Genomic DNA, 25690 nt, shown 5'->3' with positions numbered 1-25690 from the left:
AGGGTTTAGGGCTTAAGGAACTTAGGTTAATGATGGAGGGTTGAGGGTTTACCCCTCTCTCTCTCTCTATATATATATATATATCTCCCTCCCTCACTCTCTCCTCACCCCTCTCTCTCTCTCCTTGTTCATTTCTCCCTTTCCCTCTCTTCCTCTCTCTATATTATTCAAGGTTTAGGGTTTAAGGCCTAGGGTTTAGGGTTTAGGGTTTAGGGTTTAGGGCCTATAGTTTGGTTTAGGGTTGGGTGTTTAATGTTTAGGGCTTAGGGTTAAGACTTATGATGGAATTGAGGGTTTAAGGATTAATTTTAATTTTGAAGGTTTTAGTGAAATTATTAATGTTAGGTTTTACGGAGCATGTAGTGTTTAAGGTTTAAGGTTTATGGTTTAGCATTTAGGGCCTAGGGTTTAGCTTTTATGTTTGATGATGAAGACTTGAGGTAGTGTTTGATGATGAAGACTTGAGGATCTACCTACCTCTCTCTCACCTCTCTCCCCCTTCTCTAGATTTTAGAATTGAACATTAAATACAAAAGAATTTGGTAGAAATCTCTAATTTTGAAGGTGTGTGATGTCAAAAATGAGGAAACATAATTGTAACTCGTTAAATTGATTCCTAAATTTTAAGATATGTTCTCTTTTTCTTTGTAAACATAATTCATGTGCCACATATCGTACCATTCCTAGCGATAAATGAATTGATTTAGGGTTTTCCTATAATTATTGATGATCATAATGGGAATATGTTCGTATTCGTTAGTTACCAAAGTAACAAATTTTCAAACGATAGTAGACGGCGAATTTCCCGTTTCCTAAAACCCTCCGCAACCCTAAAACCCTAACTTTTTCACTTTATAGTGAGAACCCTAGATTATTCAACGAAGATCAGTACAACTTCTGGTTGATTCAGCCAAGGTGTAGAAATCTCCAGCTCGAAGATGGCAGCTAAATCTTCCATCATTCCAATTTTGAGACAGATTTCATCGAAATATGTCTCTAGAAATGTCGTGCCCGCCCGGCTTTTCACGGCATGTTCCGGGCAACTAAACAGTTATAATGGAGGTAAATGGGTTTCTTCGGCCAATGTTATACCAAGACTGTTCGAAGCCTCAAAGTTCCAATCCAGAAATGCATCAATTGACGGGAGAAGTTCCCCTCGTTCGCGCAAGGTTGTGAGCGAAGAAGAAGAAGAAGATTATGATGACGAAGAATTTGATGAAGGAGATTCGGATGTTGATGAAATTTCGACGGGTTCTGAAGATGATTTGGAAGATATCGATGCTTCCGAGTCTGCAGATTCTGACAGTGAATGAAGAATCGGGGATGAATAATGCAGGTGGCTTTTTAATCTTTATTATTGTTATTTATGATAGAGTGTCCGTCTGTTGTCAGAAGTTTGTTCTAGGGTTCATAGGTTTAGGGTTTAGCACCTTGGAGTTAATATGAATGGTTTAGGGTTAGCGTGTCTGAATTAATATAAATGTTTTAGGGTTTAGATTGAATTGATACGAATGTTCTAGCTTTTCTACGGAAAGCTTTGTAGAATCCTATGCTTTACGTCAAGTAATCAATTGTAAAGGCTGGATTTGAAACTTTAAAGTTCTGTACTAGCGTTTAATTTTGACAAAGACAAAATACCTGGAAGAATAGAGTATGTTGAGATAAAATATCTGTTCTCTGCCCTGTTCTCAATGTTACCGTGATTCTTATATTTAACTTATCGTGTTAGGTTCTGCCTTTAAGCGTCGTGTTGTATATTTAATGAGTCATATATTATTGCTTGCTATTCAGGGGTAACTCAAATTATATTTTTGAAATCAATAGGATATAACACAGTTATTGTATGGGCTTAGAATTTTTCTTGTGAAAGATATCTTATGAACATGATTTGAAAATACTGAATGTTTTGCTACAAGGTTATGGTTTTGGTTTAATCTTCTCGTCTGAAGGTTATGACAGTCTTATGAATTTTATTGGCAAAATGCAATAGTCAAATCTGGAAACTAACACCGAAAATCCTGAAATTACTAGCATATCTATATTTAAACAAATCTATGTAAAGGACACTTAGAGATATCATTATGAGATAACTATTTTATTTCTCTATTATGCTATTTACATTAAATCAAATAATGATGACTAAAATGACAATTAGTAATAGTTGTAATTATAGACATATTATGATTCATGATTATATGATGATTGTTTTTGTTATTATGACACATGATTGCATAATTTAATATTGTCAATAATGATTATTCAAAGAGTAATACAATGAATTTTTTATATGAAAATTAATTGCATTTAGGTACTATTGAAGGATATAGATTTTAATGATCCTAGTTCTCTAAGAAATGTTCCAACCCCTTGGCCTCAACATTTTGCTACAAATAAAAAAACAAACTATTTGAATGTAACAAAACCTCGATCTTAGCATTTGGATAGTGCACTTAATCATTTGTTCATCATTATACATTCCTTTTTTTACTTTATGTTGAAATATGTATTTACCAAAAACAAGTTTTCATATAATGTCTCCAAATTTGACATCATCTTGTTTGTCATGCTTTAATATGCCTAATTTTTTGCTGTAACACCCATAACTTATTCTCTTGCTTCTTCAATAGCATTAACCCAAGTCAATGCAGTATGATGCATTTGTTATTGAAGCAGGCATCTATAATCACATTCAAGGAAACTCTAATCACATCTTTCGCAATACCAATTACCATTTTTATTATTATTCACCCTGTTTTTGGCATTGCCTTACCTTCAATTTTCATGGTACAAGCAGTGTAACAGAAATAAATTGTAAGCCTAATTAACTGTAAACCCAATGATAAATAAACCATGTAACCCCAAACATTATTGCAGAACTAGAGCCTCAGTTGAATTGTAAACCAAACCCTGTAGCTAACCATACTTGAAAGTTGAAGCTTATAGCCGATTCTCAGATTTTGCACAAATCGAAATGTTTTATGAACAGAGGACATTAACTACACTATGCAAGAAAATGTCTCTCACTTAAGCTAAGATGAATAAACAGAATTGTCATGGAGTCAGACCATGTGTATTAGCATAAACAAATGCGTTATGGCAGTTTTAACGAGAGCAGCTATAAAGCTCTTCACAACTTTCAATAAATAAAGAAGTGCCATAAATCACAGAGTTCCTCCAAACGCTTAAGCAAATAAAGTATTAGAATTTCCCTGCCGGCCTGTCACTGAGTGACAAACACAATAGACAAGTTGAGAAGCCGTTTTGGAATGCGAAATCAAAATACATGCCTTATGGAATGATGAGATGCGAAACACCTCTGTTGAAATCTAAAATTATGTCTGTTAAGACCCCAACCAATTCTTTGAGATGTGAAAAGAAATAACGATAATGGAAAACTGTAAGTACGCATGTATGCTAAAATCAAAATGTGAGTTTGCTAGCAAATTTTTGCAAGGAGGCTTCAGACTAAAAAGACACAAAATTTCAATAAAAAATGGGCTGAAATGAATAGAATTATCTTTAATGCAGGTAACTCAATAATTTTTTTATCGAGTATTATCCTTATTTGGTCCCTTTATACGGTACATCATTCGAGAGTTCACTGCTGGCATTCCATGAATTTACTGTTAGCATTTTTTTTTTCTTTCACGGATATGCTGAACTTCTATAATGCTGCCATTATTACAGTAGTAGTTTTGTGTATGATGTTGCTAGTGCAATAAAACAAAAAAAAACTCTAATTGAATGTAACAAAATTTAGATCTTAGTATTTTGGTAGTGCACCTAATCCTTTGTTCATCATAATAAGTTTCTTCTCTCACTTTATTTACTGAAAAGGAATTTTCATATAATCTCTCCAAACTTGACATCATTTTTTTTTTCATGCTTTAATATGCATAATTCCTTTGCTGTAACATTCATAACTGATTCTCCCGAAAGCAATAACCCAAGTCAAAGTAGTATGATCTTGCACTTGACATTGAAGCAGATATCTATAATCACATTCAGGAAACTCTTATAACATCTTTCACAATACCAATTACCATTAAACTGCATGCTTAATTAAACTAATACAATAGTAATTTAGTCCTTGATGTTGCTAGTAGATTAATTATGTAGTAAAAGATATTTAAGATATAAAGGGTTGTGGAGCCATTGTGAGTGACCCGACAATCACTCAGTGGAGTGTTTCATCTAGAAGTTATTATAGTTTACCACAGTCAGTTTAAAATGTGGTTTATTGATTCAATAAATCATATATCGTGATTTTTTTTCCTGTGATTCTTTTCTGAGGATGCTACCTTAATTTTCAGAAATGGTGGCACATTATTATAATCATTAAATGAACAGGAATATTTATGAAAGATTATTTTTTTAAAAATATAAGGCTGTTTATGAGATCTGTTTGTTAATTGCTAACGACCTCCATAACATATTAATTTGGTCTGTTCAGTTGCTTCCTAAAAACCAAGCAGCTCCATAGAATTTTAATTGTCTTTTAATTGCCTTATATCTAAAACGTATGAAGTCTGTATCCTGCCAATTTGACCTTAAATTCCTTTGAGTTTATTTCCCTATGCCCGGGCTGTTTGTTTTTTCTCTCAGGGAATATAATCGGGCTGTTTGTTTTCTCTCTCAGGGAATATCCCTGGAAATTATTCATGAGTCGATTCTCTATTTTTTTATTGACAGATTATACATAAATTTGCACACTACGGGAAACTGATCCTCATTTTTCAGAATATTCCTCTATATTTGAACTTTTTGAAGGATCTGCAACTATTCCTCTTTTAGAGATTGCTAAAAGATGAGTTTTCCGAAGAGGGTTCTAAGTTCTGCTAGGGTTAACCATTCAAGAATAGGTTTAAGAGCAGGAAATCATAGAGGATTTATACTCCATCATTCACGTCCTTGGATAGGATCAGGTTTAACAGTTCACGAGAAATGGCTGCTGTGTAATGGTTGCCAGTGTTGACTTTTAGAATGTTCTGTTACAAATCTAGATAAGGAATCTTATTCACTCAATGGTACCATTAAGAGAGCAATTTCTTTAATTTCTCTGGCAGAGACAATCACCTGCATCGGCGACCCTTCAAAGATGTGTAAAATCAAATTTCTCCAACCAGAATGGGGCAGCGGTTGCATTCCGGGGTTTGTTTAATGCTACCCCAGTAGATTTGGGGGCTGCTAAACTTCTGGATGCTAAAAACTTTTTGAGTTGCCATATTCCAGTCTGCAAAATGCTGAAAACATCATTTCCTGAGAATTTTTGAGGGAAAGCGTCAAAATCTTAAAATATTACAAATTCTACAAGGTCAGTAAAAGCACGAGACAGTGTATCAGAATATTTACTATTTTTTTCCCTTACACCGACTGCCTAACTTTTTTGGTTTGCCTGCATGGAATCCCACTTCTACTCATCCTGCCGAATTTTTCAGTAAACCATTAAAGGTAACCGATCGAGGTTACCAATCTCAACAATATTTAATTAGCTCTCTTTTATGCTGGTATTAACAGGTCCTTTCAATACTATTATTGTGTACTGATTTTTCTTTGCCCCATCCTGATTAATGCCACTATGAATGCTATTAAAATTACAATCCACTTCTGAACAAAGGTTTTTTCCTTGGTGATTTTTATATTTAACTGCCTGAGCGATTCTGAATTCTACTATGATAGAAGGATAAGATGGAGATTTGAGTTTATCTTAAATACATCTATTTAAAAAATAAAACATTTTTTTCAAAATTATTTTATTTGTTATATGAATACATAAATTTTTATTTTTATTTTTCTTTATTTATTTTTAATATATAAAATTACCATTCATTTAAAAATAAATAAAAATATAGTCAATATTAACGGACTGACTTATAAAAATTAATTCTATGTAATACATATTTTGAAATGTACGTTGCCTTATTTTTATGTGCACGCTGAACGCCTTTTGACGTGACTAAAGCTCCGACACTCAAACGTAGGTCTACTTGAATGCTAACCATTGCCTTCAATTTAAGTTAGTTGTTCTTAAATGTTTTCTAAAATCTATTATCCTGTTATAGGGTGGATGGATGATATTATCATAACATTGAATGGGATTGCTTTTAACATGTGTTATGAAAGATGTCTGCTAGGTGGGGTTATGCCTTGGCATTATGAAATCCCAATTGAATAATAGTAGTCAAATGCGATGTTAATTGGGTCATCTGTTTGAAATTAATATAAAAATTTACCTTGCACCAAATGCATACAAGTAGCAAGGGAAATGGTTATCTTTCAATCATTTAATATCTACCATAATGGAAAATGGAAAATCTGTCTTGCACTTAAATAAATCATTTAAATTTAATTTAGGTCTAATGAATCGAAAGGATATACATAAAGGTAATTAGTGTTGAGTTACTAAAAGTAAACCAAATGCATACAAGTAGCAAGGAAAATGGAAAATGGAAAATCTGTCTTGCCCTTACAGAGATGTAGATGCAGCAAAATTGTAGTGTTCACGTAAAATGGAAAATAAATCATTTAAATCTAATTTAGGTTTAATGAATCGAAAGGATATACATAAAGGTCATCAGTGTTACTAAAAGTAAATGTAATGGTATTTACATGAACGATGTACGTCTTTGATGAAGATTTTGGGTTTTAATCAAGGGAAATTAAAGGATAATAGTTTTTTTAAGATTCTCAATTGTGAATGATTTTAACAAATCATGATTATGATTGTATTAAGGTAGGTGAAATGATAATTCTCGCAAATACAAGATTGTGTCATTTGTAAATATGTGCATGTGTTAAGGCATTCTCTTAAAATGAGCACAAAACTAAGTGTTGTAGATGATAAATTTAAAAAATATTTACCTTTGGCATAGATTAATTAATTTTATATGGTTAATTATTTGTATGAAAAAAATAGAAGTTTATTTTAAATTTAGATTTAAAAACATAATTTTTAAGTTAGAAGTTTCTTTTAAATGTAGATTTAAAAATTTAACTGTTTTTAATATTTAATAAATAATAATAATAATAGGAAGTTGACTTTTAATTTAGATTTTTTAAATCTAGATTTGTATGTATATATTTTTTGTATTTAATAAATAATAATAATAGAAAGTTTTTTTTTTAATTTAGATTTTAGTCTTTAACTTATTTTTAAATTATCTATTATTTAGTCATTAAAATTACATGGAAAAAATAGTTGGGTGGATGCCATTGTAGTGTTACATCTATCCGCTTAATTATTTTTGTCTCATATTATGTAAATTTAGAAGTATGCATACAATGTAAATGTTTTTGATGTCAATCCCTACTCTAGTAATCAAAAACAAAAACTACCAGCCGCTATTGGATAACTCGAGATTGAAACCAATTTCGTCCAACAAGCGCTATAACCAGCAGTAAACCAACATAATGTCAATACTATAATAACTATTAAAAGTAGCAATATTACCATGGAACCAGGCATTATCACAGTCCAGTCATCAGCCAGGAATTGGAACAGTTCCTTAGTGGTGTCGCTTCCCAGCCTTTGTCGCTTCCCAACCCTTTCGGATCAACCTTATCCTGGTGGAGCAAGCACACGAGTGCATCACTTTGATAGTGAATTTCCCAATCGTGTTGACATAGGACTAGGTGCTCCGACTTTTTCTTAACACCATTTAGATCTTCAGAGATAACACTGCAACTCGAACACTGCACCGCCTCTTCCTTCTCCCCTTCTTCAACAACAGTCTTCTCGTCGTTAGAGTGTCTACCATCCCCCTCAGAGGTGTGGGGCAGGGAAGAGTTAGAATGAGGGGATGTGTTCTTGATATCCTCCTTGATGGTCTCTGAGTCAAGGACATTAGTGCCCAAATTGGAGGAATCTGAGCCCTCCGTTGCCTCCAAATCCTCCTCCCCCTTCTCACTTTCCGCTTTATCATAATCCTCCTCTTCTTCGTCGACATAATGCTTTCTCACAACCATTTGCTTCATCCTGGATTTGTTTCCGTGGGATCTGCACGGGTTGATACCCTCCTCAGCATCAGACTTAACAAGGAGGATTTTGGGCTCCTTCCTGGGTTTCTTGGAGGTGGGTTTTGCAGCAGAAGGGTTTCATTTAGTTTTTTCCCCAATTTTAAGGGGGCAGGGGGGCCTTGGTCAGGGGATTGACAAGGAGTCATCGGCTTTTTCGAAGACTTTTTGAGGCCTTTTTTGAGCCTTCAGGGGCACCCAGAATGGAGGGGGCGGGTTGAACCGAGATAGGTTTAGGGGGGCAAAGGGCCTTATGAAAATTGTAAAGCCTAAACATCAGCTCTTGGTGGAGGATGGTAGAATTACCCTCTTGACTCATACAATTGCGAACATCTTTGATAGTAGACTCAAGAGCATGCAGCAGAAAAAAAGGAAAAGAAATGGTGTCGTGGTTGCGAAAGTGGTTTAGCAGCAGGAAGTGATAATAGTAGAATACACCATACCTTCCCTCGAGGGTGAAGTATTTCATTATGATTTTGCAAACTTGATTCCATCGATAGGGTAAACATTCTCTGTTGAAACCCCCACGCATTCTGGTCGGTTCCTCGCCCTTTTTGAAGAAGCGGTTCATGTTGTTTTCGTCTGCAACCTTGCTTGTTTTCTTCCATTTTCTGCCTTTGGTGGAGAGACCCGTAGCCTGGGCGATATTTTCTTCACTGATTTCAAATGAAATGTCCTCCATGACCACCCTCCTATCCTTCCAATTGTTGACAAATTGCATGGAGAGGTTTTCGTTGAATCCCTTAATGGCTTCCATGAACGGGATGATTCCTCCTTCCTTAGCATACATCCAAACACACGGGTCGTTGCAAAAACAGTCGTCAATTATGTCCTGTTCAACCCGGACTAAATCCCCTCCCATGCTAGCTTCCTCTAGAGTGAAGTTGAGATACAATGCAAGCCTGAAAAGAAAAATGTAGAGAGGAAAACTAGAGCTGGAGTTAAGAGAAAACAAATGGTAATTAGTCGAAATAATGTGCAAGGTGTAATAATAATTTTTGGTGTTGTTTCCCAAGGCTTGCGTCCGCCAGCTCCGAGAAGCATGTGAAGGGACACCTCTTGAGATCTTCGCCAACTTGCAAAGATCGTCATTCTGGCAAGTTCTAAGGTTCCATTTAATGTAATAATTAGGGTCCTTGCTATGGTTAATGATCAAAAGTTGGCACTCCAACCCATTGACGATGCAGAAACAGGTGGCCAACCAAGTCAGCATCTGGCAGAGGAGGCGGGGACCACAAGAAGCCAGCAAGGCAAAGTCCACCCAATTTGAATTTGAAATTCCCGCCAGCCCAAAGCAACCTATTGATTAAAGGAAAGTGACACTTCATTGATGGATAGAGGCGATTTGTTCGTTCCCAATAAGGTCCTTCTGCTTGTCAGTGAGAGAATCTAGGTGCCTCCAACACCTCATTCCTTTTATCTACAGTCCCGTTGCAGCCAGTGAGTCTGCCACCACATTCTCCTCTCTGTAGATATGCTGAATTTGAAATTCCTCCAGCCAGACAATCATGGACCAGATGTCCTTGATGACATTTTTGATTCTCCAGTAGATCCCTGAAGCGCCTTTAGTGGCCTCAATAATTAGTTTAGAGTCCCCTTCAATGATCAGTCTTTTGATATTGGTGCCAAGGGCTAGCTTAAGCCCCCCCAAAAGAGTAAGGGCTTCAACCATGTTGCTCAAAACAAAGTCAAAATTTCCTGCATAGACCAAAACTAGGTTGCCCAGGCTGTCTCTGATAATTCTGTCCCCTGTTGCTGAACCACTACAAACAACACCATCAAAATTGAGCTTGAGCCAAGGGGGGGGGGGGGGGTGATGACCATCTGGTATTAAGCCTCTCCATCTTTTTCGAATTGTCATATTGGAGGAAGCTATCTGGCAAATTCCAAGTTTTAATCCACCTCCGATCCAGAGCCATAGGGCTAGCTTTTGGGGTTCTCCACTTGCTGATGATGACGTTCTCCCTGAGGTAATTCTCAGCTATGTCAGTCACCGTGTCAACTGAGCTGCTGGTGTCACGGAAAATCCTATTATTTCTTTCCTTCCAGATATGCCAACAGACATGGGGATGAATGAGTCTCCAAAAAAGAGTGACTAGTGGGTGAGCAGAGGGGCACTTCCAGTTGCTAATAAACTGCTGCAAGTCTTCCAAGAATGTCCAAGCCAAATTGAATTTCTGTAGAACTTTGTGCCAAACCCCAGAAGCGAAGGGGCAATGGATAAAGAGGTGATTTATGCTTTCCTCAGCACAATTACACATAACACATTTGTTGGCAAGCGTAAATCCCCTCTTGAGATTATCAATAGTAAGGATCTTCTCGTGAAGGGTTGTCCACCAGAAGAAGTTAATTTTAGGGATGAGCTGAGAGTTCCAAACTTCTTTCCAGCTGCAACAGTCATTGAAGGAGACAACCAAGAGATTGTAGGCCGATTTAACACTGAAAGACCTTGAGGGATTTGCGAACCAAACAAGTTTATCGATGTGAGTGAAATAGGGGATCCTGATCCCCTTAAGAAGGGATTGCAACTCTTTAGCCAAATGAATCCATTGGGGGGTATTTCCCAAATTATCAGCAAGCCTTAACCAACAGCGGGAGGGAGAGATGTAGTTGATCACAAAGGAGCCAATCGAATCCTTCAGAGGGATCATGAGACAACTGAACCAGGAGGAGGCAAGGGGTCTGTCACCAATCCAGTTGTCCTCCCAAAATCTAATTTTCTCACCACTTGCAACTTGCCACTTTAGACCCTGCTTGAGAAGTTTCCTGTTCTTAACAAAGTTGTTCCAAATTTTAGACCCAGGAGGGAGCTCATTGGAAGAGAGGAGGGAGGGGAAGGGGGTGTGGTTGAAGTACTTGGCCCTCATAATCATGCTCCAGTCCGTTTTGCCCTTCATAAGGAACCATTCGATTTTAGTCAACAAGGCTTTATTCAGATCATAGATTTTTCTAATCCCAAGGCCACCCGTGCCCTTTGGTTTGCATACCTTTTCCCAGTTGACTAAGCTGATTCTGGTCTTCTCTTCCAAGCCCGCCCACAGAAAGCTTCTTTGGATTCTCTCGAGTTTCTCAACCATAGAATTGGAAATCTTGAAAAGAGAGAGAAAGTAGACAGGGACACCTTGAAGGGAGGCCGCCAGGAGCTGGAGTTTACCCACACTGCTCAGAGTTTTTCCAATCCAGCCCGCGAGTTTCTTTTGCATTCTTTCTAGGATTGATTCCCAAAAGTGGGAGGTGACCTCCTTGGTAGTGAGGGGGAGACCCAGGCAGGAATCAGGGAGATCAACAACACTACAACCCAAGATTTGGGTAAGTTTACCCTGGAGAATTTTGTCTGTGTTAAAGAAGTAAACCTTGCTCTTGCAATAGTTAATCAGTTGACCAGAGGTAAGGGCGTACTCTTCCAGTAGATGCTTCCACTCTTTAGCCTCTATCACAGACGAAAGGCCGAAAAGGAAGGTGTCGTCCACGAATTGTTGCATAACCATAGGAGGGAGAGTGGAAGCAACCTTCACCCCCGAGATTCTATTGGTCCTGATCAGATTGGAGAAATTCCTACTCAAGACTTCAGCTACCATAATGAACAAATAAGGTGAGAGAGGGTCTCCCTGACGTAGCCCCTTCCCAGCCTTGAAGAAGCCCTAGGGGCTGCCATTGACAATCACCGAATACTGAACACTTTCCACCGCCACCCTAATAATGTTGATAAATATTTCCTAGAATCCCATCTTAGAAAGGACTGCATACAGAAATTTCCAATTAACTTTATCATAAGCCTTAGAGATGTCAAGTTTGAGAACCATACTTGGGTTGCGACTTTTTTCCATGGAGTGAATGACCTCATGAGTAGTAATGACAACATCAAGGATCTGCCTGCCTAGAATAAAACCTCTTTGGGAGGGATTGGTGCATTTATCAAGGAGGGGCTTGATTCTGTTGACAATAACTTTAGAGAAAATTTTGTAAACCGAGTTACATAGGCTGATGGGCCGATAGGATATAAGTTTCGGGTCGGGAACTTTGGGCACTAAAACAATGAAGGTGTTATTCAACTTCTTCAGGAGTTTACCAATGCGAATGAAGTCCCTGGTAGCTTTCGTGAGATCATACTTCACAGTTTCCCAAAAAGTCTGGAAAAAAGCCGGGGGGAAGCCGTCAGGACCAGGGACCTTAAAGGCAGCCATAGCAAAAACCGCTGCTTTGACTTCTTCTTCAGACACACGACTTATCAGCAGCTCATTATCAGCTTCATCCAGGACTTGAGGAATGAGACTGAGGAGTTTATCATCGATTTCAGTAGGTTCCCTAATCCTATCATTCGAGTAGGCATTAGCAAAGTGAAGCGAAGCCCATTGACCAATTTCATTATTCCCCACCACTTCCTCATTTCTCTTATTGAGAATGGACTGAATAGTGCTCCTCCTTTTATGCTTTGAGGCCGATCTGTGAAAGAAAGAGATGTTTATGTCCCCCTCAGTTAACCATTGGATCCTGGATCTTTGCTTCCAGTAAATTTCTTCTAGATTCATGATTTCTTTCCATTTGTGTCTCCATCCCTCTTCCTAAGTATGAGTGATCCTAGAGGAAGTCCCCTCTGCAATGGTCCTCTGGAGGCGATCCAAATTGGTTTCAACCTCCTTTTCTCTCTTGAAGATATCCCCAAAGGAAGAGAGACTCCAGGCTTTCACCTCCCTTTTGATAATTTCCAACTTTTTAGAAATTCTGAATATAGCCATCCCTTGAACAGGGGGGCTCCACCAGTTTTGTATGCATTGCTTGAAGTCTAGGTGGGAGTGCCACATGATCTCATACCTGAAGGGTGAGGGACTGGAGGTCAGCTTGTCAACCCAGGAGAAGAGGATCAGGGAGTGGTCAGAGATAGTGCACGGGAGAGATAAGAGCGAGGAATTGGTTCCAAAGTTCCATTTGGTAGAGATCAGAAACCTGTCCAACCTGACCTGAATCAGATTGGAGCCTTTTCTATTGTTAGACCAGGTGAACTGGTTCCCTTGAAGGTCAAGATCAAGTAACTCATTATTTCTGATGAAGTCAACAAAGTCAAGCATGCTCTCATTGTAGTCCGTTAGACCTCCTATCTTCTTTGAAGGATAAAGGGGGGTGTTGAAATCCCCAGCTAGCATAAACAACTCTTCCTTATTGTTAGTCAAGAAGGTAGTGATTTTCTCCCAGATCAGAACCCTGCCGTGTCTAGTATTAGGAGCATAAATGTTAAAAAAGAACCAAGATAAGTTATTCATAGTGAACTTGGTGGAAAGAAAGTTGTGAGAAGAGCCAATCGCAAGACCATCCAACTTGCTCTTATTCCAAAGGGTAGCAATTCCTCCTAAGGCACCACCTGCCTCTCCATAATGAAAGGTAGCACCCGACCATAAACTATCAACAAGCATAGCAAAATTTTGGTAATTCATTTTCACCTCTTGGATAAGGATAATATCAATTCTATTGGTGAGTATGCATTGCTTAAGAGCATACTACTTTTGGGGGTTGTTTAAGCCCCTTAAGTTCCATGAGAGGAACTTCATTTCTTACCCTTCTGTGTTGTCTCTAGGGTTAATTGCCTTCCACTAGCAATTTCCCTTGCCATTACCTTAGTTCTGAGGGTCCTCTCAGAGGGTTTGCCTGGTTTAGAGCCATTTCCCACATCCACCTTCTTACTTCCTCTAGTTTTTCTTTTCAGTTCCTGTCATTCCCCCTTATCTTTATCCGTCGGCAAAGACAGGACAAAACGACTACCAAAAGAAAGAGTAGTGATATCCCTAGAGGATCTTGTAGCAGATGAGGAGGAGGTCGGGTCCAAACCAAGCCCAGATGTAGGCGAGGCCCCAGTGCAAGTGCTCCAGATATTCCTCCCACAACTTCCCATTGGGTTGGGTAGCAGATTCACGATTGTTGGTGGAGTGGAGGTAATAAGCCCTATCTTCTCCGTGCTAGTCGCCTCCACATTTGGACCTTCTTGATTAATCTTCGCTTTGGGGATCTCTCCTTCTTCTAGCTTCGGCCCCAAGCATCTCCTCGAGGGGGTAGGAGCCTTCTTGGAGTCAGGGGTAACTATCATGTTAAGAATACTAGCCAAGAAGGGGTAGCCCTCCTCAGAGGTATCTTGAGGGCTCGACTTTTCTATCAGGTCCTCGGCTAACCCACGAAGTTGTCAGAGGCCGAGGGGTTAGGGGGGTTACCATTCTCAGCTGTCTCCCCAATAACAATACCTAGGGACGACAACTTCTCCTTCAGCTTTTCCTCAGGAGGTTGAGGGGTCGGGCAGTCCGCAATAACATGACCATGTTTACATCTTTGACAATACAAAGAGGTGTTCTCATAGACAATTGCCTGTGTCCATTTACCCCATTTGGATTTGAGGGCAATGAAATTAGGGAGTGGGTTGTTAACAACCACATTCACACAAAGGCGAGCATACACAAGTCTGGACTTCTGCATTGTCACATTGTCGACAGCAACAAACTGGCCGAACAAGTTACCAATCCACTTGAAAATGGTATCATCCCAAAATTCTAGGGGGAGGCCAGGGAGTCTGATCCAAACCGGCGCCAGTCTAAGGAGTTTTGCACTTGGGTCAAATCCTGACTTCCACTTGGAGAGAGTAAGGCAATGCTTACCATAAGACCATGAACCAGACATAACATAAATGAAGTCTTCTTCTACAGTAAATCTAAAAAGGAAGAGTCTGCCAGGCCTGGCAGAGACCAAGACACTACCTTTGATTTTCCATCTAGAGCCCGCCCATTTTCTGACCATATCTATAGTGGGTCTGAAGGCAAGGAATCTTCCAACTAGGCAAAGGTGAAGGGAGGAAGCAATATTATCCATAATACTGTCTAGGAGGCAAATCTCGGGGCCCTCCTCACCATTAGTGACTTTTGGCAACAACGTCAAAATTTTTGGCTTGGAGTTACCAAAAAGGGCACCTTTCCAGGAGTTCACTTGAGCTTCCCCAAACAAAGGACCCACCTCCTGAGTCTTGGGGTCCATTTTGGGAGAATCCAAGTTGGGGGCCACCAGAGGAAGCTTCGTAAGGCAGAGGGCCTCGTGCAGGATCTTGTTGCAAGCAACAACAGAGGGAGCCCACCCATCTCCTTGGGCGCGCAGCACAAGAGCCAGATTCAGACAAATCTGCAGGTCAATTGGGGGGGGTCAGGGTCCAGGGAGGACTGGCCCTCCCCAACAGAAACGCCAGGCATAGTAGGAAATTCAAAAAAATGCAGAGTGGGAAAAAATTGCAGAGATAATGGAAGAATATGTATTTAGATCAGGTATAAAAGGGGCTAGAATAAAGTACTGAACCTTTTGTATGTGATTTTTGTGGAGACTTACAATAGAGGGAAAATTACAATGAGTAAAGTTAGAGAATTATGCCAATACAAAAAGTGTTTGACTATGTGGCTCAGGGATTACAAGTTGTATGGGGTGCAAGTTGTGTCATGTGATAATGCTTGTTTGGTCTTTGTGTATCTTTTGTTGCTCTTCATCATACAAATGTTAGTGATGTTCAAGTGTGCAAAGATGAAGGTAATGTAGGTAAATAATGTTAAGGTGGAGGAAAGCATGGTGGCTCTAATGTAAAGATCTAATAGTACAAACATGATATGGTAGTGTAGGAACTACAAGGGAATGTATTAGGCTTTAGGATCTAAATACATAGCAATGCATGCTCAACATGTAGGAGGGATGGTATGAAGCCCTCAAACATAATGATAAACACCAAGGACATGGCATGAGAAGTGCAAATGATATGAAGGATATGCACTAGAAGTTTGTTGTGGTAATATAGGTTTTGGTTTGGCAACCAAAGTGAGTAAAATAATAAGTGGTAAGGTGTGAGTCTTAAATGTCATGGTTAAGTTAAGAAACATAAGAAACTTAGGCAATGCAAGCAAACAAAGTGGCATAAAGACTTGGAACAAATCAAATACGTGAACCATGATGTAAGGCCAATAATTTAATTAATGAAAACTTAGTTTAATACCCTTTTTATTTTAAAACGCGATTTTACTTACTAAAACACAAATTGTCACATCCTATGTGACAAGCACACATGTTGTTACTACAAATAATGTCAAATAATGTCACATGAAGAGAATGTGTGTGGGTTGCATGGTAACAATTTGTAAAGAATGAGTAGAGAGAAAAATGTTTCACAAATAATTTTTGCAATCAAACATGTATTTGACAACAAACCTAGTTAGGATTGAGCTCTAAATGAATAATTGAAAGATGCCCCTAGGTGAGGTATTCTAATGCAAGTCAATTGACATATTAATTTTTACATATTAATGTTGATAATAACATAAGTCATTAAATTATTTCACATTCTAATTAAACATATTAAAAATAATAAAACATTAATTGATTGACTAAATTTAATAACTCATTTTCATTATATTTATCATTAAAACATTTGCAATTATAATTAAATAATATTATATATTTAAATATGATTGAAATCAATTACTATTTGATAAATAAGATTATGAAATTTAAATTAAACTCTTTTTTAATTTTATATTTCACAAGCAACTTAAGTTATGGGTCCCATGTGTCATGTTTTCCCATCATGTGTCTAAAAAAAAAATTCATTAAATTGAAAATTAATTTTTATTCTAATGTTTAGGGTTTCAAGGAGGATCGGCAATAACTCTTATCCAATGAAAGTATTTATTATCAACTTTGTATCAAGGGCAACTCTTTTTTGTCCTCACTAAGGATATAGATTTTTTTTCCAATTGTTTAATTAATTTCTTAGGTTGTAGTGAAGGGCACAAGAGATGCATTTAAAGATATGTACACTTAGAATATCTATATTTTTTAATTTCTTATATTTTATATTATCTTATTCATTTTTATTTGTATTTTATTTTACTTCTTTATTATATATTCATTTAATCGAATATATATATATATATATATATATATATATATATATATATATATATATATATATATATATATATATATATATATAAAATTAGGTGAGATTAGTTCTTATAATTTATTCTTCGACACAAAATAAGTTCTTGAATTTAGTGGTAAAAATTTAGTCAAAACTTGTTATGGTCTATGTTGTAAATATTTATGATTACAACTTGCATTAGATACTATCCTCCCTTAATTAATAAAAAAAATCTAGAGTTCAAAATACAAAGGATACTTGAAGCCATGTTATCTTTAGGATTAGAGAAGTTTTCTACAAATATGGAATCCAAATACCCTCTTTATTGTCCACCACCTAAAATTGAGCGAATAATTTCATTAGAATGTGAAAAGGTACTAAAATTTATCAAGCATAATTTTTTTGACCTGTTTGCAACATCTTTAAATGATGGTTCATATAGGTTCAAAAAAGAAATAATATCAGAATTGAGGGCCTCACAAAACCATTAAGGTGGGTACAACCTAATAGACAAAATCAAGGAATAGGACAATCTTTTCAATGCCTAGAATTAAACCTACCCAAAATAGATATTTGAAGGTTTGATCCCGCACATATATACCTTCATCGATAAGTCTCATGGAACAATAATTTAAACTCTATAAATATATCTAATAATGCAATGGTTGACATAGATTCATTGCAATTAGAATGTGAACCTTATCAATGGTACTAATGGATGATGAGTAAAAAACAAAGAAAATTACTTAGTTGGTGAGAATTTACTAATTGGTTAGTTGTCCGCTATGAGCAACCATGTAAATGAAGATATTTTAATCAACTAATGAATTAAAAAAAAAACAATCTATAGTTAAATATAATGTTGAGCATATGGGATTAGCAATGTGAATCCAAGATATGCAACCTTATCAAAGTCTACTAATATACATCAATGGACTTAATGACCAAATTAAACATGATGTTTGTTTTTCAGAGCCTTGTATAGTTATATAAGCTATGCAACAAGCATTATATATATAGCAATGAAACATCACTGAAACATCAACACAAGACTAAAACATAGAGTGGAAAAAAAATATTGTTAATCCAATTAACATAAATGAGGCCAACTTCCTTAATCAAAAGAATTAACTCATCTCTCTCCTCAACAAGAGGTAGAGAAAAGAGAAAAATGTTTACTTTGAAATTATGGAACCAAATAGTCTAAGGTTCATAAATGTCGTAATAATGAGAAGATACTAAAGATTATTGAGAACAAGTTTAACAAAAAGGAAAACATTATTAGAGAAGAATCAAATAAGGAACTAACACCTGCAAATTTAGATGAAGAAGAAAGTGTTATTATCTCCTTACATGCATCAAAATGAACACACATATCTGTTTATATTAAAAGGAGAAGGGTGATAATGTTGGTTGATACATATATTAAATGTAAATTTATTTATATTAGATTTGTTAAGAATAAGGTATTGTACACCTTGCACACGTATGAGTTATTTTAATTATGTAAAATAAATATTTTTGTGATGCATCTTAGGTGATGTATTTAACCATATTAAATATTTACTTGGGTCCACTTGTAAAGTTGTATGTAATATTGGTTAGATATTCATGTGTGAGTCGCACATGAAACAACTATTTAATGTATAGGAAATTTAGTACCAAAAAGTATCTTGACATAGGGTTCTATTGACAAAGGATGTATGATTTTTTATCTTCTTGGTTTGGAGATCATGGTTTGACTCTTCTCTTTGAGAGCTCTTGGTGTTGAGTTCTTTGATTGTGTTGGGGCCACATGGGATCTTCAATGAGGAGATGGTTATCATGATGCTTCAAGAGCTTGGATACATAGTTTAGTGGGAGTTTTGAGAATGATGTGGATTCATTATTTGATGATGAATTATTATCTTCATGTGATTGGAGATGGGTGACATATTGGTTTTCCATGGAGAAATTTTGAGTCTTTGGTGAGGTGTCAGTTTATGACTATTGAACACACCTTAGGATTGAGTGGGGGGGTGGCAGGGGGGAATTAGTCTAGATCTAATACTAAAAAAATATTATTTCACAAACTCTTTAGCCCTATTCTTGTCAACAACAATGAAAGATAACAATGAAACACCATGCACAAAAGAACACCATATTTATGTGGAAAACCCAAATAGGGAAAACCACGGTGAGAGTCAATTCACAATATATGAAATGACTACAATATAGTTTTAGGCTCACTACCAAGCAAACAAACTTCTCCCTAAAGGACTCACAAGCTAGAGTGCACAACCCTAGGTCAAGATACAAAGCTTGCAATATGAAGATTACTTCTCCAAACCAGGATACAATGAATATATGAATCAATAACAAGTAGGCCTTCAACAATCTCCAAACATGAAGAGCTATCCTTGAATCTCAATTTCAATTGACCAACTCCACAACAATCAACACTCACTAGCTTTGTCACAATTGACTTCTGCAAATGATATAAACATGTGTGTGCAACACACACATTTATCCACACACACATCTACCCTCACACCTTCAACATCAATTAGGTCGACCAAAATAGAGGACAAGCATATGTCCTATCAAATTGGCCACCAAAACATAATTGTGGTGAAAGTAATCTAATCCAAGAGATAGAGAGGACCTAAAACATCTTAACACTTCTTTCCAATTAGGTAGGAACAATTCACATGCTATCAATCATCCTCCAAAGGTCAACAACAAGAAAATGTGTAGATACACCAAACAACACACCATAAGTCGACCCAAAACATATATTTCAAATGAACAAATCTAATGTCACAAATCCTCACACACCAAGGTGCGACCCAAACTCAATGCAACATAAGCTTCTTAGCAAGTAGATACATCAAAGGATTCACCATACACCAAGGAGCAACAACAGTCGACCGAACCATAACATTTACCCTGAAACCTAGATTCCAATCACCATGCATCATCAAATAGACCATCTAGCATCATGCAAAGCATACTGATATGTTCCATGAACATCCAACACCATTCTCAAATCCTTCCTTCACTTCTTCATGTCAAGATCATATTGGCACAACATAACTGATACTAAACACTTCATCTCAGAGTGCCAATCAAACACAAAACATAATATCATTATCTACAGACCATAACACCATTTGATACTTGAAATGAGACATAGCACAAATGTTGTAAAAATGTCATCCACAAATGTTGTAAAAATGTCATCCACAAATGTTGTAAAAATGTCATCCAAGTCACAACACCAAAAACATCAATACAAAGAAATGTGAAGCATTTTCCAAACTACCTCTAACAGAGAATGAGACTGCCAACTGAAAACAATAACTAACCATATTAGCTGCAACACCAAGGACTTGAAAAGATAGGAGGGCTATGTCAACAAAGCATAAACATTATATCCAAGTTTGCAAGACCATATCTGCAAACTCAGAGGAATGTAGAGCATTCTTTTGGGCACACATCAATACATACTTCTTATACCAACTTGCTCCATCAGGTTTCCAGGGACCAAACTGTCTAGAAAATAATACCCCCTCATAAACTACATCACCTTCTTTATATTATCATGCATCTAATCCTCATCTTAATATGTAAACATCAACATACCATTACTACCATCAATATTATCAACAATCTCAATACAGTCAACTCAATGCAGAGATCAAACACCAAGGATGTGGACATCAACAAACCATCTACAACCAATATCCATTTGTTCCTCTCATCAACCTCTTCATACTCGTTAAGAAAACCATGACAGCAATAGCCAATGCAACCTCATTATCTCATCCCTAGTACTATACTCCACTATACATATAGATACTTATGTTAGTTACATTACTATTGCCAACAAACACTTTTTAAACAACTGTAACATTAATCAAGTGCCAATCATCTCTACACCCTTGCATATCTGATATGATACTAACAAATATATCTCTATAGAGCAATTGGACACACTCCATACTATCCATTGTCTTCTTCCAACAATCTTATTTAGTTGCACCATGTGACAACACTTGACCAAGAACATTAGCAACAAGAAAGATAACAACAACCATAGAGAACAATCAACCAATCTAAGTGTAGGCATCATACAATTTCATAGACACCTTAACATCTGTCACTAGTTAGGGACCACATAATCAAAGACACCTCAAACCACATCAACAATGACACCTCAACATATTTTATTGATAACGGACTATACATAGGACAACATATATTGTCACACATCAAGTTGACATCAATGACAACACATATTGCCAGCAGTGACATGTTCTTTGGAGGATGCAATCTTCCTTGGAGGAGATATTAGATTATGATCTAATGATATGTTACTGATCTTATTGTTTGAACTTTGATAATGGTCTTGTTGGTTCTCTTTGTTTTTGAGGAATGATCATTTGCTTGGAGCTTCATGAATTTGCAGGGTTATATTTGAAGTTAGCATGGATTGATAGGTGGATGCTCATGGAAATGAGAGAGACTTAGGTGAAGCTATGAGATCTCATTGTAATGGAGGGAATTTTCCATCTCAAGGATGATGCATCCTTGAAGACAAATTGTCCTTCCAATTACCTCTGCGAACTGGCGTTGAGATGAGCCAAGGGATAAAATAACAAACCAGGGCAATTGCCCACGATCCGAGACTCACAGACGACTCTATCAAGCCTCTGTCCCGAGGATGGGCACACAAAGATGGAACACCAGTGTGGTGCGTTGTAGTTCTGTATGGACAAAGTACAGAGCGCGTACATAAAGTTCCAAATACGTGGATAATATAATGAAACACAGAAAACAAATGAACTAAGCTAAAAGTTACAAGATACGAAATGACTAAAATAAAACAAAAGGAAAGGAGAAGGATGAAAACACTCACAATCGGTCCACGATTGAAGCCTCCCACTGAATGATGATTCTCTCACTTCCATGAAACTACACACAAGCAAGAAGGGAAAATGTTGGGGTTGTGTTTTGGAGCTTGCCTAAGTCAGACCCCCATTTTGGTGTTTCCACCTCCTTGAACAACCCAAGAAGACACGAGAATAATAATATGATAAAGATAATTGAAAGGATGCAACAAAAGATTGATAAAAGGTATTGGAAAATGGAAGGAAGAGATTAAGGAAACTCCCCTTTCATGAACAATTGTTGGAAATGCTGGTGTAGTGTACTTGGAATGCTGCAACAATGGTAGTGTTGATGGAATATTGTCCAAGGTGGTCTCCAAGAGCTTAAGCTGCAAGAAGATTGTCAAACTTGCCAAATAATCCCTTCAAATACCTCCAAAGTGAAAGATAAAGGCCCAAGAAGGAATTCAGACATTGGTGGGTGCATACATATGCATTACAATTCCTTCCGGGCACAAGCGTAACACTCAAACGACCACATGCAGACTGTTAGATTTGTGAGATGCAGACGTCTCCGTGTCGCGCATGTGTCCTCAAAGGTGACAGGTTGGTGGAGTTGGTAATGCTTTGGCCAAAGCTGACATGGATGGTCCGAGTGGATAAAAGGACATGATGGCGGATCCTGACCTCTGATGACATGGAGGAAAAGCACCATTTGTCACATTAATTATAAGGGATAATATTTTTGATATTACATTTGTCCCCACTTTAGCGAGCATGCCTTTGCCGAGGGATGCGAAGCTAAAGTAGAGGAAGATATAGAGAAAGAACGATCGCGATAGGGAGGAAAATTTTTGTTAATCAGACGAGGTTTCCCCCAACGAGATGATGCTAAGATTTGGAATAAATATTGGTACTTGGTACATCGCAAACACACTAGCTGCAGACCAGCATGATGGATGGAAATGATAAGATAACGTAATAGAAACAAACCTCGCCTTGGAGGAAAGCCCCTAGTTATAGAAAGATATGAGATAAGTGGTTGTCATTGGTATAAGATACACCAATATGTGTAGCAAGATGCATTATGATAGATAGCCATACAATAGGGCATGATATGCCGGTATGGATAACCATATGATAGGGCAGATAAAGATAAAATTTTGCCGACATGGGTAGTGACACGCTAGATAGCCATGCGATAGGGTGGATAAAGATAGATTTGCCAACATGGGTAGTGACGCGTTAGATAGCCATGAGATAGATAGGGTAGATAAATTTGGTAAGTAGTAGATTGGACCGTACAAGGGCACTCAAGAATGGTTTGGCCCACATGTAGGTGATCATGGAATAAGAAAGGATCAAGTGGTTTGGCCCCCACTTAGACGATCTTGGAAAAGAGAAAGATCGAGTGGTTTGGCCTCCACTTAGGCAAACAAGGAAAACAAGTGATAAAAGACACCAATGCAAAAGTTGAAAGGATAAATGCCAAAGCTAAAAAGATAAGTGCAGATATGATTGCCCCCCCTTAGAATGATAGGCACGGATGGCATGCCATTCTAAAGAGAAGAGCAGTTGTGGCACGTCAACGTAACGAGATGTTTTCGTGGAATGCCACCAATAGATAGTGACACATAAATTTCCACAACATCAAAAGATGCAATGCAAGAGGACATGGGGGTCCAATAGTTTGGCATCAGAACCCATAGTGGTGTCAAAAAGATATATAGTATCACTGCGAGATGGGTGTATCGTCATAGTGCCAAATTTCTCGGATTTGAAGAAGAGCACATGAAGACAAAGAGAAAATAAAAATTTGGGTCAACATGGAAGAAGGCAAAGAATGCCCCCAACACTTTGCATCGTTCCCAAATGTCGAAAAGCAAGATACAACAAATAGAAGGAGGTAAACAAATAGAGTGTTAGAGTTATCCTGTATTAGCTAATAATTATTTATTTAATTATTAGTCTATTATACTCCACGCTTAAGCTAAACTTAGGCATATTTAGGGTTGCACACCTTTAGGGTTGCTAATATCCTTTTATAAGGATTGTATTGTACTTTTTCAATTGATTCCCTCTCTGAATGATAATCTTTTTCTTCAAAGCCATTATTGTGTTTTTGTCTCCAATCTTCTCTTGTGACAGGTATTTTGCTAATAGATGTTCTTGGGATCTTTGAAGTTGTATTTTCTCAACTTCTTCATGGTATCAGAGCCAGGTCCAGGCTAGGAGCCCCAAGCACATAAGAGGTGTGGCTTAAGGGGGGGGGTGTTGGTGTTGAAAATAAGCCACACCTGGACCGACGATGGACTGGTCCAAGAGGGGCCAGTAGCTTAGTGGTAGAGCACTCCAGCAGCGTATGGAAGGTCCTAGGTTCGAGTCCTAGCTGGTCCATGTCTCAACATGGTATCAGATCTTTTTCATTGGATCCAGGGTAGCTGTTTTGTTTCTGATCATTTTGGGCTCAAACAAACCTCACCGTTGAGCTCAGAACGCCCAGAAACCCCTATTTCCAATTAAAGGTTGTCAAATTTTGACAAATTTGGGTTCTAGACATTTTTGGGCACGAATTTCGTGAAAATTCGTCAGAAAAATCATTGATTTTTTAGAGAAATTTGGGCCAAAAAGACCTCACCATTGGCTTCCGAAGGGTGTTTCCAGTCATTTTGATATATAATTCAACCTATTTCGATGACAAGAGCATCTGGGCCATGATTTTTTATTGACACACTTTATGAGGCATAAAAATCCATACCGCTGTACCTACAAATGCGTCAGAAAATTTTCTTCAATTTTTTTTTTTTTACCCTCTTTATGCCCTAAAAGAGGGTTTTTTTTTTGGTCGTAACTTGGTCATATGGAGGTGCTTTTTCAAAAATTATATATCGTCGGAAAGCACTTTTCAAGCTCTCTTCAAATCTAGAGGTTTGGTCTTCTGATTTTTCTTTTTTGATGGCGTCTTTTTTTTTTCCCTATCAAAGCTAGAAGTTCATTTTTGCACTGTGGGAGACATAACTTGAGCATCCAAACTCCGTTTTTCTAAAACTTTATATCGTTGGAAAGATTTTTCTGTGTACTTTCTAGTTATATCAGCTTTCTTTCCAGATTCTACTCTAGGTACGTTTTATTTAGTTTTTTTCTTTTCAGCACTTTGGTGAATATCTTGGATGTTTCATGTCCTAGGATCTATTTCTTTGTGTAGGATGTCTCGTCTTTGGTTGTTCTTTCTGCATTTCCAGCCTTATGTCTCTTCTGATCTTTGTATTCATCATTTTGTAAGCATTTCTTTTTTTGCAAACGCACTAAGATAAAGTGCCGCTATGAATTGTATACTTGGGATCTTGCACATCTTGTGCCTTATTGTACATGCACTACATTATAAAGTGCCATGGGGGGGTTGATGTTTGCCTTTGTTTCCATCTACCTTTGTCCCGTGAGTGTTCCTTCCACGACATTAGCCTCATGATGTGTGTCAAGTGAGTGTTCCTTCCATGACACTATGTACTTTCTCTGCACTTTCGATGTTCTTGGTTCTTCGTCATGCAGTTCTTGTTGGCTGTCCTTTTTAGTGAACCTGTCTCTCACCCTTGTCTGCATTATGGGGGGGTTTCTCCTGTTGTTCAAATGCTTCCTCGGTTCATTAGATCAACTGTTTAGGCTTTGGTGTTTTATGCCATCTGTATCTTCAAGTTCAGTTGTTTGCCTTTGTTTGCCATCTGATTCGAGTAGTGTTATTTAAGGGCACTCATGCAGATTACAGTTTTCTCTACCTGATCATCTTCTATTTCAGTGGAGGTTCTTCAGATCGACAGTGTTTGCAAGTTCTTCATGCTTCAGTGATTCTCTTGTATTCCATCTCTTTTTGGAGTAGAGTTTT

At 37.4% G+C, this 25690-nt stretch overlaps 1 protein-coding gene across 1 annotated transcript; it reads left to right on the top strand.

Annotated features, from left to right (window-relative positions):
• The first annotated feature begins 739 nt into the window (after positions 1–739).
• LOC131078357 (uncharacterized) lies at positions 740–1742 on the top strand. Its single transcript, XM_058016030.2, has one exon. The coding sequence runs from the start codon at positions 939–941 to the stop codon at positions 1311–1313; it is 375 nt and encodes a 124-aa protein (XP_057872013.1). The 5' UTR covers positions 740–938; the 3' UTR covers positions 1314–1742.
• The last annotated feature ends 23948 nt before the right edge of the window (positions 1743–25690 follow it).

This window comes from Cryptomeria japonica, chromosome 3 (assembly GCF_030272615.1).
Source record: "Cryptomeria japonica chromosome 3, Sugi_1.0, whole genome shotgun sequence".
Lineage (NCBI taxonomy): Eukaryota > Viridiplantae > Streptophyta > Pinopsida > Cupressales > Cupressaceae > Cryptomeria > Cryptomeria japonica.
This window is presented reverse-complemented; position numbering and strand designations above follow the sequence as displayed.

What these genes read in the sequence shown, in the direction of transcription:
- LOC131078357 (XM_058016030.2), top strand. Translation starts at nt 939, where the DNA reads ATGGCAGCTAAATCTTCCATCATTCCAATTTTGAGACAGATTTCATCG.